The following is a 16,305-nucleotide window of genomic DNA, read 5'->3' on the forward strand; positions in this document are numbered from 1 at the left end:
GTACAATCATATAGACTTCTCATTTACTACTTTCATGTTTTAAACTGCATATTGACTTTTCACATAGTCACTGGTGTTACGTGTAGAGTTGTTGTTTTTCAAATGAATGCAAATAACCACTCTATCAACAGAATGGGTTCTGCATACTGTTTCTTCTGAAGCACTTACCTAGCCTTTTAGGAGAAAATCACCAGTTCTTTCAGTTACGGCAGCTAGATCAAACTGCAAGAGGCTAAAGGATGCACATTTAATCCCCATTTTTGTAATATACTTTATTTCCTTGCTCATCAAATATTCTGAGAATATATATATATATGTATTACAAACATGTGGTGGTAGTGTAAATATTGGAACATGGAGAAAATTATTTAATCTTTTTACAAGAACTATCCTTTGCATGATGGTAACGCTTTCAAGCAGGGACAGAAGAGTGTGTAATGCACCTTTTTAGCTGGTTCACTAGTAAACACAGCAGCAGTTGAACTGTACTGTGCTATAGAACAGCAAAGATGCTTTTGATAAAGTGTCATCTAAGCAGAACTGTAGGCATTTGTCTGTGGCTTTTTGAGCAAGAGTGTGCATTCACACAGTTGTCATTCACAGTGGGAGGGCTAGAAAAGCCAAATGCAGTTGCATTTAGATTTATTTGTATGCTAGATCTCACAAGAAGCAGTTCAAGAGACATTACTTGAATGTCTCAGGAAAGAGATTTTTAAGTAGTGTTTAACAGATATCTAGCATTAATACTGAGTGACAGGTACTTTTTGAGTACGTGGAAAATATTGAGAATCAAAACACTTAATTTTATTTCTTGATCTAGACCTGTTTTGTAGTCTGGACACGAACACAAAATAATACTTTGGATTAAATAAAAATGCTCAGTTAAAACCGAGCAAAATTAACAAAAATGGGAGACTATAGTAGTTGTCTCAAGTCAAATCCAACAAATCCAAATTCTTATTTCAATAGAGCTGTTACAAGTGCTTTCAAGGTTAGATCCCTACATTACATAAAGTACCTAGAAACTATTCCTTGCAAATGCAAGATACAGCTCTGTGTATGTTATCATCATCATTTGTTTATCTGAACCTTATTATACATTCAGTTCACATGGCTGCATTCAAGTGATGAGAAACAGAATGTGTTTCATCAAATGTTTTAAAATTCTCCTTTCTTAATGGAGAGGAACTTTAAATAACATATTTTATTTGTTTGTTTATCAGAAGCTTTTTACGTTCTATGTCAATATCACTTAAAATAGTGTGGGACTGTTTATATTACAATCTTCAGCTTCATGTATAATGTTTACTGCACTGCTGTGGCTCCTTCATTTGTTATGATCGAAAGAAGATAAATGCAATGCAAAACAATAGATTAAATAAATAATGGAAATTTGTGTCTCTTCAAGCAAGCATTTTCAATGAAAAAAGCAACGTTTCAAGTATCCTGATCACAGAACATCCTGATGCTTGTTTTAAAGACAAAATTGGATATAAACAGAAGATTTTGGTCAGTTAAAAACATTTTCTCATATGCAATAGCTGACCTTTTAGAAATCCAGTTATTGATTTTTCAGTAACATTACCTGTGGAGAAATACTATAGAGAGTTTGATCTAAAAGATAGGCTAGTCTGATCCATACCCCCATTGTTATAAACTGGTAACAGTGCCTTTAAAACAGTGGGGTTTTTGCACGATTATCTGACTAAGCTGATACTAGTGGGAAAAGACTACTGAAGTCAGAAGAGATCTTGTTTTCTTTGGTTATTGAGAAATGTGGTGATTTTTTTCTTGCAAAACTTCACTAAAATTACGTATGTTTTCTTGCATATAAAGTAAGAAAAATAAATGCTTCAATTGGTTTGAAAATGTTGCTGTTTTCATGCACAGCTACAGTTTTTCACATTTTTTTCTAAGTGAAATTGCACTTGGTTCAGTGCATAGCATAGGCTACTAGATATTTGGAGGAACTTATTTTACTTTATTCTGAAGAAATTTAAGACAAAATTTAAAATCCAGGAATTACCAATTGCTTATTTTTAAAAATGAAAGGAGAAGTGAGAATATTTTTTCAAGAATCAAGAACAAGCTATGAAGACCCAAACCATTCTATGATTCTATAACTGGAATATATAGTTCTGCTTCTCCTGGTAGCTAGGGTATAAGCCACAAAGCCAAGTCCAACTTTGCTTTTATTGGACCGGTCTTCAGTTATTGTGGCTTCAAATTCTGTTATTTTGGCATTTACATCTTAGTATTAGTAAAAGTCATGGAGACTAACTACAGTAATATTCTTTACTCTAGCATCAACAGAGAGTCCATATTTTGGCACCTAAAAGGCTGTATACAATATGTCAGTACATCAATAATTGGTACTTCCTGGTAGACAAATGGAATAACTTTTTGAATTCTGAAGTGATTGTTCCTGGAGAATATTCTGGATTTCCCAATGTTTAGTTCAGCTTTGAATTGACAAAATATACCTCTGAGACAGAGATATTTCCAGGCTTACATCCAAGGTTGTTCAGCTTGAAAGTTTACCCTGGAGTGTTTAGGGTATTTTGTTTTTCTGGATGTGCATATGTGGCTAAAATTCTCAGTTTAATACTTTTGAGCAACTCAAAACTCACCTGGATATTTTGTAGTAATTGTCATTCTCAGTTTTGCACACTTGAAGAAATTGTATGGACTGTGAGTTGGCAGTGGTCACAAACACCAAATTATTCCCATAGTCTATGCTGACTGCAAACTGGATGTCATTCTCATACAGGAAACCGCTCCCTGCTGGCTATTTGTAGAGCTCTCATTCTCTTTAGAGATTCTGCATGTCAGAAAGTACTTTTTCCATCCTACTTGACTTATTGAAAAGTAAGTGCTAATATCGAGGAGAAGTCTCACATTTCTTTACTAACCAACAATGACCTAATAACAAAATAGGCCTGTTATGAGGTTTTTGTTTTGTTTAGCTTTAATAGCACTCTAAAGAAATATATAATCTCATTTACATTTTTTCTGCATTTTTTTTGCTTGTATGTGTTTCTTTTATGTATATTAAAGATTATCTTCCTAGTTTTCATTGAAAGATCATTTCTGGATTAAACATAATTTCACATTAGTTTATGCTTCAGTAGCTAAGCTAATCAATGTGATGACCAGAAGCAGTCCTATCATTGTCTATCCATGTGCAGACTTCTCCATCTTTTATCTATACTGTGAATTAAATGCAAACTCAAGCCCAAAGTCAGCTACTGTCCATAATGGTACCAGTCAGAACTAAGTGATGAAGCACTACTTTACAGAACATCTCCCCATGCAATTCACCTTAGGTCTGAATTGTCCTTTACTTAGATTTCTTCTGCCCAGAATTTCAGAAGTTTTCCAGAGTTCAGCCTCTTTCTAGATGTAGTTTTCTCTAGGTAAGCAATCAGGAATATTAAGCAGAAAAAGAACAGGTCATAGGACTTAGCCTGCCTGTGTTCACCCTAAACCTACTGGTATAAATGTTCCTCTGTGAGCAATTCCACATTTAAGAAAACAGTAGAAATAAGAACAGAGGCCTGTAAGAACAGAACACTGTAATATTCTAGTAATATGAAGCAAGGACTGACAAAAAAAAAAAAATCTAATTGATTGTTTCTGTGTATATGAAGCCAGAGGAGGAAAGATGGTAGCAATGGAGAAAGCAGCAGGGAATGCCTCTGAAAAACGGCTTGAGGAAAAAAAATAATAATAATGTCCTGCTGTTAAATTTCTATTGTATCTCCTGAAAGAAGGATTTTGGGGTCTGGGGTTTATTTGGTAAACAAACACATTCATATCAATTCCTTCCTTGTTTTTTCCTTCTAGCTGAATCACACGTAGTTATTATAGAATTGTTCCTGCCTCCACCAACCAAAAAATCCCTGGAAGTTTTAAAATGTGGATTGCTTTTTACTTATGCATATTCTTTGTTTCTTGGTATTGTATCTCACAATCAAGACAGTAAAAACAGACCAATCACCTTCACCTTCTGCTTTGCCCGTGTTGATACAACACTTTTTCTTGCAGGCAATATTTAGGTGAATCCAATCCCTATCAGTTATTTTTCCTTGCTTTACCTGATCCTAGATTTAGGCCTAACTTAACTGATGGTGTCCTTTTAGCATAAAGTTTGTAAAGCTGATGGTAGATATCATTGATACAATATGGAATCTTACAGCAACTGCCTGCCCTTGGCTGCTGGCTTGATGCATAACTGTACTGGAATTTTCAAGGGTAAAGATGAAACCAATCTTACAATTAGCATCTAGATTTCTATGCAGTGCAACAACCCAAAAGAGCACAAGAATAATATGTTCTTCTAAGGACATCTTTCAGGGAAGAAGGGGCCAAGGGGATAGGAATTCACCTAACTAAAAACAGATAAATGTATGAGTGCAGATGCACTTTGACTACCCTCAGTTAGGCATTATTCTAAAATATAGTAATCATGTCCACACTAACATAGATTAGTTTTCTTATGCTGATATATAACATATAATCTCTCAAAAAGTACTTTTGCAGTAGCTCCAGTAAAAGTATTAGCATAGACAAATGTTTCTGGCTTTAATATTGGCAAGCAATTGTCCTATTCTTTTCAGGTGCATTTAAGTCAGGCCAATTTATTATACCTTTCTTTATCAACCTGTTCATTTTTAACTTGTTCTAGCATTGGTTAAAATTGGGGGGGGGAGGAAAAAGTAAAAACCTTTTTTGACCTTCTTCTGAGAAAGACACATTAAATCTCAGTTAATCCCTGAGGATTACAGATTGTTACAGGAGCTTTCTTAATTTTAAACAGAATGTTCTGTAAAAAAAAAAAAAAAAAAAAGATATCTGACTATAATTGCTGCTTGTTACTTGTTTAGGAGAAAGTCATTCTTCTCTGTTCACAGGTGGCTGTTGATGAGCGTATCAGGCAACTGCATGAAGCTCACAGGGATTTTGGCCCTACTTCCCAGCATTTTCTTACCAGTGAGTACCTTCCCAATTTTTCTTGCTCAGCTTGCACACACAGCTAATAGATAATTTTTGTAGCCATGTGCCAGCTATAGTTGCTCTGAATTTCTATTATAGACTATATTAAAATGTGTTTTTTTCCCATCCCATCCCATCCCATTTCTGAGAGCCAAAGATTGCTAAATAAGTTCACATAGTCCAGGGTAAAAGGAAAATGTCTGCCGGTATCAATTCTGTTTGCCTATACGTCTGTCAGTGCCAAGCTGTTCTTCACTGTTTGAAGATTCCCTTTTAGGATTAGTGAAATAAAATGATGCTGAAAAATGTAAGAGTTCCTGATGATTGTAACCCAGAAAGGATTAAAAAATAATAACAATAAAATTAATTTGCTTTATCTGTTTGAGATCAGAAGTATTCTACACCAAAAAGGGATAAAATAAGATGTGCAAGAGAAATATTTTGTCTATAGACTTTGCAGGATTTGATCACTTTAGCAGAGTAGTGAGAGGATCAAAACCATAGTGAGAAAGTTGGCAGAAGGATGGCAGTTAAGTAAACATTTTACAACTCTGCATAAAATATAATTGCCACTAACTTTGCCAGTAACATTCCCACTCCACCTCCACACACTCTCTTTCATCAAGGGTGTTTTGAAGTACACTGAAAGACAACTTGAAACACCTTCAAAGCTCCAAGGCAGTGACTAAAATGAAGCTTCTTAAAGGCCGTGTCTTCTCTATTGTACTTCAATTAAGGAAAGTAAACAGTAAAACTTTATTTAAGAGATTATATCAGCAGAACAGAACACAGTCACAGGATAATGGTCTCCTCCATGCAGAGGGACAAGCTACCCAGACATCAGAGATAGATGTTATTGTACAGCTACATTCAGAGTGGGGTAGAAGACAAACTTTTCTTCAGCTGATAGTGCACTGTAATTTTAATTGGTTAACCATTTTTCCCCCAGCCAAAGAAAAAGACAATGAGGAAAAAACAGAGGCAGGGACACCTCAAAGGAGTGAACCGCAAGAGAGTCTATGTTGTGCCATATAAGCACAACACAGGCTCACAGTAGTTCAACCTTGCATCTAATTTTATCAAATGTTGGGTCTGTGAAGAAAGAAGACTGATTTCTGTAATTTCTCATACTTTTTCAAAATTCCTTTTTATTAGCTCTTAATCACTGGGAATAAGTTATCTACCCAGTATAAATAAGTGCAAGTCAGATTTGCCAGAATGGAATGTATGAGAGTTATGGGTGTATGACATGAATGCAATATGTAAAGAGATACCTGTTTTTCTTATTTGGCATACAGTTTATTCCTAGGGAAAGAGTACTTCTCACAGAGAGAAAAATGTTAAGTGTACGTTAACCAAGACTATGTTGCAATATGCAAGAGTGTCCTGAACTGTATTGTGCAACTCGCGTGACAGTTACTACTTTGCTGATAACACAGATGAATCTAAAAGTTTCTCAGTTTTATAGCCACCTCTTTTAGCCTACCTACCATCAGCAGAGCACTGAGACACACTACTTCTGTGCTCTAGCCAGAGACAGCAGAGTGGAAATCATTCTGGTCACTTCTCATCATTTGAGGATCACTTTAGGAAATGGAGCCAGGGAAAAGCATGCTGGCCTTGGAAATAGCCCAGTCTCTGAGAAGAAAATGGGCATATGCTTTCCGTGTATTTGTTTGCTGGTCCTCTCTTGCTGGCTTAGATGTTTGCACAAATATGTGTCCAAATGCATATTCTCAGATGTACCTGCAGAAGTTAGGGTTTTGAAGTGCTGAAAATATCTATCAAATCCTTCTCAAGTATGTATTCAGTCACTGAAAACCACCAGTGATCAGCCTCATGTTTCCTAAGAATCAAATCCCCAAAGCATCGAGTTCCTCAGTATCATGTACTATTCACACTCCCGAGCGAAGTATGCTGTTACTTGCTTTTCAGGTACTGCCTCTTCTCTGTCCCCGTGCTGATGGGATCAGATCTATTGGAGAGAGCTTTTCAAGAGAGGGATTGCTTGAGACTTTGCCATCTGGCCTTGGCCTTATTTCTGTATCTGTACTTTTAGGGATTAACAATCCCAACATACGGATTGTAGACCAGAATGGGGCAGGTCAAATGGAGGTGAATTAACAGCTTGTAAATGATCTATCAGTGCAGTGATGGCAAGCAGAGTCCAAGTGGGATCAGTCTAGCTGTGAAAAGATGAAACATGATAATTCTGCTCGCTGGATTTATTTTATATCCTCAATGCACAAAATGTTTTTATATAAGGAGCTGAGTTACACATAAGACCAATGAAAACTGTAATAAGTATGGAAAATAAGTGATTCATTGTCTATTTCATGTCTAATTTATATCCCAGTGATAATCAGTTCATCCTCTCAAACTGAGCATCAACTTGCCCTCTACCATACATACTTGCACATCTTTAAGTGTGAGTGATGATCTTCAGCTCCCAACTGTGTTTATGTAATAAAAATTATTCTTTTAAAAGGAGAGTGGTGCAGGATCTCATATTTATCATGTCCTGTGCAGGCAAGAAATCAAGTGGTAGTCTCTGTTTCTAAGCACTTACAACCTGTTTCAAGAGGTATTCTTATAGCTGTTTCTAAGAGATGGGAAGGATGGCATGAGTTAGAGAAATAAGGTGTGAAAAAGAAAAAAAAAAACTCCTTTGTGAATTTTAATTTAGGAACGATTTTTCTCCATTGTCCTTTCTTGCAGTTCAACCTTCTCTTTCCACTCTTTCATCTTGTAATTGAGCAGGTGACAGTATTAATCTATACCACAACAGAGGATAATTCAGACATCTCTTGGTTGTGAGTTAAAAAAATAACGATAAAAGAGCCAGTGTCCACTTGTGTTTCTCTACCAGGACTTTGGGCTGCCCTTAGTTTTGAAGGACTCTCACCAAAACTGGCCCATACCTCTCTGCTAGCAGGTGGGCCTGCCCCTCTCCAGCCTTCTGCATTTTTTTGCTGGGCTCTCTCACCCCAGCCCTTGGTATTCTGATCACTCCGTCATGCTTCCCCAAGCTCTTGTCACACTCTGCTGGTCTCCCCAGAGTCCCAGCTCCTCCTCCATTTATTCCCAGCCACCTGGCCAAGGACTGACCCTCTCACCATTAGCAGGAATAGTTGTTATAGCTGGTAAATGTATTACAAGTGCAAGACATTATATCATGAATTCACAGCGTTTGTTGTTTTTGAAGTTTTTGCTGTTTAATTAGAATGATATAAATCAGGATGTGAATAAAATAGCAAAAAACTCTCTTTTCTATTAAAGAGAAACTGGTAAATATTTAGCAAAGTCATTTAAATGTCTGTGATTCCTTCATGCATGGTGGTGCTTAATTTGGAAGCTATATACGGTAACCGAGGTGTGAAAAAGGATACCTGCAATCCCACTTTAAGTGCAAATTTCAACATAATGCCAGCTCCAGAGTTTTAATGACTCTTCTGGAATAATTTTACTTTTTTGACTACTCCTTTATTTGTATCTGTGATACTGCCTCTCACAAAGAACAGGATTCATTGTCTGTTGTTGGAGGACCCACCTATATTGTCAAAACAGTATTTCTTTTTTTTGAGATGCAGTAAATGAGAGGTAAGATTGATGTCAGATTGTTTTTAATATCATTTTCTGTGCTAACCAGCCAGCCATCAATTCTGTTTTTTTAACGTAGTAGCTCATTCATGTGAATCATTTGTGAGCACTAAAAAACAGAAGGTATTACATCTTTTAAAAGCCTATACAAGCCTTGTAATTTACTGTCAAGTGTGAGATCATCTGTTAGCATATGTAGCATGTCAATGAAGTGATGCCATGAAGCAGTGCTCTGATATAACTGGTAGCTACCTACAAGCTCGACCAGCAGATGCCAGGTTCTGCTTGTCCTTTCCAAGCACTAACCACTCAGAGAACACGGACTTTTGTCACGGCAGAGAAACTGGAAATAAAAGAAACAGAAATTTAGATTTGCAAGTCTGAAAGACTACTTTACATCTAGCTAACATTTTGTGACTTTTATGTCCCAGGCTACAAGCTTCTGCCGCCTGGATGCACCAGTGCCAGATTTTTAAATCTGCACACCGAAATACCCTGTGCCAGGAACTTTGTTTTAACTGGAGGCAACTAACTATGGCTTTAGGTTTCAGTCTACCAAGCCACAACAGCACTGACTTTAATGTGATGTGCAGCAGCCATAACACCTTTCATTCAGAAACAGAAAGGTCGGGAAAGCTGGAGCCAGCAGTTCACATTACAAGCTAGTGATCAAAGTGCTTGCGCAGCTGCTGTTTTTTGTGGTAGGCAATTGTTGCTTAAAAGTAAAAGATGTGACCATAGGAGTGGGCTATATAACCTAGGTCTCTGCTTCTCTGGATAAGCTCAAAGCTGCTAGGGTTCAGATCTCTTTTTCCCTTCTTTCTGTTATTTACGCCACTCTCCTGAGAAATCAGAGATGTGGGCCTGAATTCCTTCAAGCTGGGAGAGAAGTCAGGTACTCACCTCCCACTTGCAGGGTGAGTGCTTAGATTACTATGCAAAACAGAGGGTAGTGAAGCTCTCTTGCACAGGCAGACATGTCTTTAAAAGGGCAAGTCCTGCTAATTAAGACATCAGGCTCTAAAAACGACAGGGCTACAGGACTCTTTAGACACTTTACCCATTCAGCTGAGAGATCATTTTCCAGTGCAAACAGCAGTATCTTTCTCTTTTATTTCTCATTGCATACATTATCTTATATTGTCTTCCAGATATCACTTTTGACATGCAGACATCAAAGACCATGTCCATTCATCCATGTCTGTGGGATATATAATTTAATATTTTTAGAAATCACAGTGAATGTTTTGAATAGCAAATATTACCAAGGAATAATAAAAAGATAGAGGATAAGTAGTCTCAAAAGAACCAGCCTAAATCTGAGAACTCTCTGGAAGCACGAGGATTTTATTATAGCATTTAAATGTGGTCAAGACAGTTAGAGGAGACTGACTGCCTTTTTTTTTTTTTCTTTATTTTATCTAAATGCAAAGTGACTGCATGTGCTTCTGCTGAGAAATTGAGTATTGGCCATTTCTTATCATTTCCCGTGGTATATCTTAGGCTGCCCAGAGAGGTTGTGGAGTCTCCTTTTCTGGAGACATTCAAAACCAGCCTGGATGCGTTCCTGTGTGACGTGACCTAGGTGTTCCTGCTCCGGCAGGGGGATTGGACTAGATGACCTTTCAAGGTCCCTTCCAATCCCTAACATTCTGTGATTCTGTGATCTTATATGACCCATGGTATATCTTATATTTTCCATGGTATATCTTATATTCCTGGAGAGCCAGAACAAAACTATAGAACTCAAAATTTTAAGAAAATCGGTGAGTTACATGGGTATAATAAAAAGTTTATTAAAGGCCTGTCTGAAGTTGGAAAGCAAGACCCAGCAGTCCTTTGTGAAAGATGCTGACCTGCAGTCCTTAGACATAAACCTTATGTGTGTAAAGGGCAGGACGTCACCTGGGTCCTCAACATTTAGACAGTCAAGTACTTGAGGGGTTAACTTTCTTATCGTGAATGCTCATCTGCATGTTCATTACTAATTAGGGTCTTACACTCCCAATTCCAGTTTTCTGGCAATCCCTGGGAAGAATATCAGCCTAGGTTTTGGGTACTTAGTAGCCTTGCTGGTACCTTTGTCGCTGTGCCCAGCTGAAAAAAGTTAAGGAGATAAATTCTTTCCTGCACTCTCATGGGCTCACCTGGTTTCATTGCCTTAATTAAAAACTTTTGATCTTAATGTTATTACCCTTTCAGCAATCCATACGGCCACTTTCTCCCCTACAGGTGTGCAACTTGCAATTTATCCACTCAGAACTGAGACCTCCTTTAGACTAAAATTAAACTACAAGCCCACTTCCACCAGACCTTGTTCTGTTACAGTTCTGAAACTTTTTTAAAAAGAACAAAATAAGGTGTCCTTAAAGAAGGGAAAAAAAAAAAGAAAGAAAGAAAGAAAGAAAACTTTTATATATTCTATATGAGACATGGGTATTTAGCAGATTTATTTTTGCATTCATCTTACTCCATTTCCAGAAAACTCATTACCAATTTGATGAGGTCACTTTATGACCTCATTTGATGAATAATTTTTAGAGATTTTAGTTTTAACAGCATAAAAGTGCAACAGACACCGTTAACAATATGAAGTATCTGTATGAATATGTGGATTGATGCAGACTATATCGCTTGGCTGTATTTCATGCAGAATTTTTTATTACGTAGATTCTTTATCAAGTAGATGCTTGTATTTTTGCTATTTTATAGTAGCGTGACATTTAAGAAAAATAAGTATTAGGTGGATTTTACATTTTGTGCCACAAGTGGCGTTTTGAAACTACTGGGAACACTGTTCATGATTTCAAGTATGCATTATTTAGGTCATATCATGTAATGTTGACCCTAGGTTGCAGGTAAGAAATCTTAAGTTGGCCATAAGGATTCCAGCAGGAAATGCAGAATGGCAAGTCCTGTTTTATAATTCTTGTAAAAGGAGTTAATACTGTTCCTGACCACATGCTGAGTGCTTTCATGACTGATAATTCCTTCTTCAGATTGATTAGAGGTGTTCTGAAGATGGTATTTTCCTTAAAAGCCTGCATGTATGTTGCAGCAATAGACAGTACTTCTAGCTCTGCAGGGAAGCAGGGGATGTTTGCTGGGGTTTAAGAATTGCAGACTCCAATCTGAGAAGTAGTTCCCTGTCTCTGAAATGCCTGAGAATCATCCACATGTGCAGCGTGGCAAGCTAGGACTTGAAGCAGAATAGACCTCATGCTGTGTAGTTCTTAGGAAAGGAGAGTTTTGATTGATGTTTCTGCCTTGTAACTTCTAAATTGCTTAGTCAGTATATTCTGATTTCAGTTTCTCGGCTACATGGTGCAACAGCAGACTGCTACACTACACAGTTGTTGCTACACAACACAATCTGTTCTTCGGTCTCACTTGATACAATAATAAATGCACATAATTTAGAAATCAATTCTCTATAAATCTGGAAAAAGTCATATTTTACAGATATATACTGACATTTGTTGCAAAGGATCTTGAAGAACTCAAAAATTATGCAAACCCTTCTATTGTGCCACTGTCACACAGGCATACCGATTGGAGATGGCATCCTGCCAGCAAATATCATGAACTGATTATGGGAAAACATTGATTTAGCATATTCTCTCAGGAAGAGAAGCAGAAGCTCTTTAAAGTCTGTGGAGCACAATAGTTTATCATCTATAATGGTCTCATTTGAAAATAATAGGTAATACTTGATGCATCTTCTTTGAAAGGATAAGGTACCTGATCCTTAGGAAGTCAGATGCTTCCCAGACCCAGAGACCATCTCATTATTTTGTTGTTCCTGCCTCCCTTTATCTGAAGTCACCAATTTCGTACCTCGCTGCAGTGAAAATAATTGGTATGAAAACACATTTTATGTGAAGAATTAAATAAATTCCTAGCCCTGTGGTTGCATGAAGATAATAATGATGATAATCCCAAGTAGGACAATAGCAGTCATGCAGATAGAGCTCCTAGGCTGAAGCAGCATTATTAAAATATGAACATAAAAGCACCTTGCTGTGCTACAAATGCAGTGGCCACCAAGCAGGTAGTACAGGTCTTGGTTGTGAACAAATAGATGAGGTCCACTTTAACTATCATGGAGATGAAATGCAGATATAATAAATACAATCAATTTCTAAGAAAAAATAATTGATAAGATATACATAACAGTGCATGGAATATGGGTACTAGGTGGTTGGACTTTACAATTTCTATCCTGAAACTGTTGGCCAATGCTCCCCAAGTGTTAACTGAGACTCAGAAGATTTTCTCTGTATTTAAAACTGAAAATGTAAACTTGTGCCATTGGAAGGTGATGAGAGGTGTGTGCTGACTTTTTAAATAAGGATCACTGAGAGTAATTTTTAACTGGATATACTAAATTAAGTCTTTGAATAGCTGAAGGAATACTTTAATATTAGTAAACATACATGTATTTTTCATTATATTTGCAGTGCTGAAGTGAAATATTTATCAGATTAGTTTCATAATATCAACTCAGATAAAACTATGCTATCATACTAGTTAATATTTCATTCATATCCCTGCACAGATTAAAACACTGCTGAAGTCCATAGAGCCATTACGCTATGGTTTCATTATACATTCTGAAAACAAATAAGGATGTAGGCGTACCACCAAGATCCATGTTTACTTAAGTTGAACAATAGGCAAAGCAAGTCTTAGAAATTAGCACACCAACAGAAAAAAATAAACTCTCAAATTAGGTAACCATTAAAGTGTGTAGCAATAAAAAGAAAGAGTACAGAAATCTAAATTCACTCTCAAAATGCCCTGTATTTTGTTGTAGTATTTAACTGCAGTAGATGGCATTGCAAGTAGCTGGGTGTATGATAATGGGTTCTTGCACTGTGCAAGTTAGAACAATAAAACACTTTTGAATTACACTTGGCAATAAGGAAAGGTCTGTTTCTTGAGTGCTGCAGCACACTAGGATACTACAGTGTCATACAGAAAAACATTTGCTAAGTGTATTTAGCTGGACAACTGAAATGGTCTTACCAAGGAATTAAAGACACGTGTCCATTACCTGCACTAGCTTTGTAATGGACAGTAAACCCATACTGGTAACCAGAGATAAGAAACAGCTGCTCTCAGCTTCTGGGCTTCTGCCAAAAATGAAATGATTATTGTCTTAGCATAGCTGTAAAAAGTACACGTATTTTGTCAACTCAAATTTAGGCAAGACTAGAATCATCCAGGAAAGCAGAAGTGTATTATAGACAGCTTCACAGCAATCTCTTGAAGTAACACTAAATCCAATTATGCAGAACATCAGAGAATTGTTTGTTATTCCTAAAGCTCTTAGTTCTCATGAAAGCAAAGTATTTGTTCCTATTTTAATGTATTGAGAATATTATTTTATATAAGATTCTGTGATAATAAGTTATGACTGCAAAACTCTAATGCAGATTAATTCAGAAACAACAGAAAAAATGCACCTTCCAAAAATATGTGACAATCTGTCCTGTAGATATTTAACTGAAAACAAATCTTAGAGTGGCAGAACTGTAGCTTGGTGGTGTTCCCACTAGGAATATTAATGACTGTTTTGGAGAGAGATAGGGAAGAAGGTCAATTTTTCGTAAATACTGAAGGGTATTTTATTTTCAAAAATTATAACTTAGTATAATCCGATTCAACTTAGTCCTCAGATAACACAATCCCATGGGGTCAGAGACTTTATAATTGCCACTGAGTATGCCTTTTAAAGATATTTGATGTGCCGCATATTAACTCACTGTGTCATATTACTGAATAAAAGCATACAAAGAAATCACCAAGGCATTGATAATGTAAAATGAAATTGTACCTTGTGTCTAACTCCTTGCCTTTGGTTTCGTACCCCCTTCTAGACTGTGGAGAGTATCAGATCAGTCACCAAAACTACACTTAACAGCAGTTTATGTTCTCACCAGTAGACAGAATAAATGAGAATTATGGTTAAGAATTGCATATGAAGCATAATGTAAAACTAGGGTTAAAAGGAGGGGATGTTTCCTTGTTTTAATGTAGTTAACATCAATACATGACATGATATTCCATTTTTGATACTTTTTGCAGTCATATATAGATTATGTAACAGATTGCATCTTTCCATCATTTGAGGCTATACGAAACTGAAGTTGTGAGCATCTTGCAGTTAGCACTCCCCGAAAGAGCTGCTGCTCGATGAGTGGCAAGCTGCACCTTCACAGCTGTTCATCTCTGCAGTGTGCAGACACGGAACGAGACATCAGTCCCTGTCCCAAGAAGGAATATTTCATCATCTATAACTGATATATTTGAATATTTGTGTTTGAAAATACAGTTCTGTAATTTTGTATGTGTGGGTTGTGACACACACTTAACAGCATTATCATGCTCTTCTTCCATGGGAGCTACCATTATAATTCATTCTGCATTTCTGGTGCACTTCAAGAGTTTTCTGTTATCATAGTTCCTACCTTTGAAATTAAATTTCTCCTTTCTTTCTTAAGAAGCACAGAACTATATGTAAGTTTAAGTAATGGGAAAGCAGTACACAGCTTAGTTACAAGCATTTAGGTGGGGGTTAAAGTCAGTGACAACAGGACCATCAAAGGTACTGCGGTAAGCTTTTCAAAGGCCACCAGTAATCTCAGCCATGGTTGTCAAGTCCTCTTGTCCACATTCTAGTCTGTGAGCAGGGGACAGGGTGTTTCATTCTGCAAATTCGCTCATGTGAATCTGGTTAACAGTTTTGGTAGAAATTATATGAAATGTGGATATTGGTTGCTCATATTTGTATGGATTTGTTAAAGTACCTGAAGCATTATTGAAAGGTCTGTTTCAAATGAGAGACAGAAAGAAGACTGAGCCAAATGATCAAGCAGCTGATTCTTTGTTGTGTCTTGGAGACAATTATTTTCCTTTGTGAACAGCAGGGGTCACTAAAAAGAAGGATTACATTGGGGGAAGCAAACAGCCATTTTTTTTCCAGCTAGATTACTTTTCATATAAAGAAATCACTATATTATAAAAGAAAATTTTTGGTACAACTGTTCTTGACAGATAGAAAACTCATAATTAAAGAACAAACAAACAAACACAGAAACTAGCTTTCTGACTGCATCCTAAACTATAAGATGTCTCTGCCTATAACAAAACCACATTATTTAAAATTGTTTGGCTACAACAAGTTTTATATACAACTTTGTTACAGAAGATTTTCATTACATTGTAAGTCGATGTAGAGATTTAACACTGATAGCCAAGAGTGAGTAATATCATTTCTTCACAGTTTCTTGTGGTCAGAGTGTTACTTTCTCCATTATTTGCTGTTACTGGAAGTCAATTAAGCACAATTAGTAATGTGGAGAAATAAAAATGAAATTGTTCTGTATTTAGAACAAGTCAACAAGAGAATAAACAAAATAGTGAGATATAATAGTGAGTCAATTTTACTTCACTCAGCATAAAGCAGAAACCAGTGTAATCTTGGTCCTAGAAAGATGGAAGGGACTGATCACACGAGAAAGAAATTGAAGTAAAACCAGCCAAACACATTAGCAGGAGGAACCCTATGAAAGAGGTTGAATTGAACCACAGAGATAGGTTTTGTGCTCTGCTTCATATCTGTTCTTGAAGTTTAGTAGCCAAGGAGTTTTTTGTATTTATCTTTGCAGCTGAATGAGTTCAGTTTCTCTCAGATTAGGCCAGAAA

General features: G+C 36.6%; 1 protein-coding gene across 23 annotated transcripts in view; it reads left to right on the forward strand.

The window, feature by feature from the left end:
• The window catches only part of DMD (dystrophin), a 1,239,454-nt gene that overhangs the window by 1,105,454 nt on the left and 117,695 nt on the right, over positions 1 to 16,305 (forward strand). For all 23 annotated transcript variants that reach the window (XM_066990426.1, XM_066990448.1, XM_066990428.1 and 20 more), the window contains one exon: positions 4,914 to 4,992. In XM_066990426.1, the coding sequence (XP_066846527.1) occupies positions 4,914 to 4,992 (79 nt within the window). The remainder of the gene's footprint in view (positions 1 to 4,913; positions 4,993 to 16,305) is intronic.

Source organism: Anser cygnoides, chromosome 1 (assembly GCF_040182565.1).
Source record: "Anser cygnoides isolate HZ-2024a breed goose chromosome 1, Taihu_goose_T2T_genome, whole genome shotgun sequence".
NCBI classification, from domain to species: domain Eukaryota; kingdom Metazoa; phylum Chordata; class Aves; order Anseriformes; family Anatidae; genus Anser; species Anser cygnoides.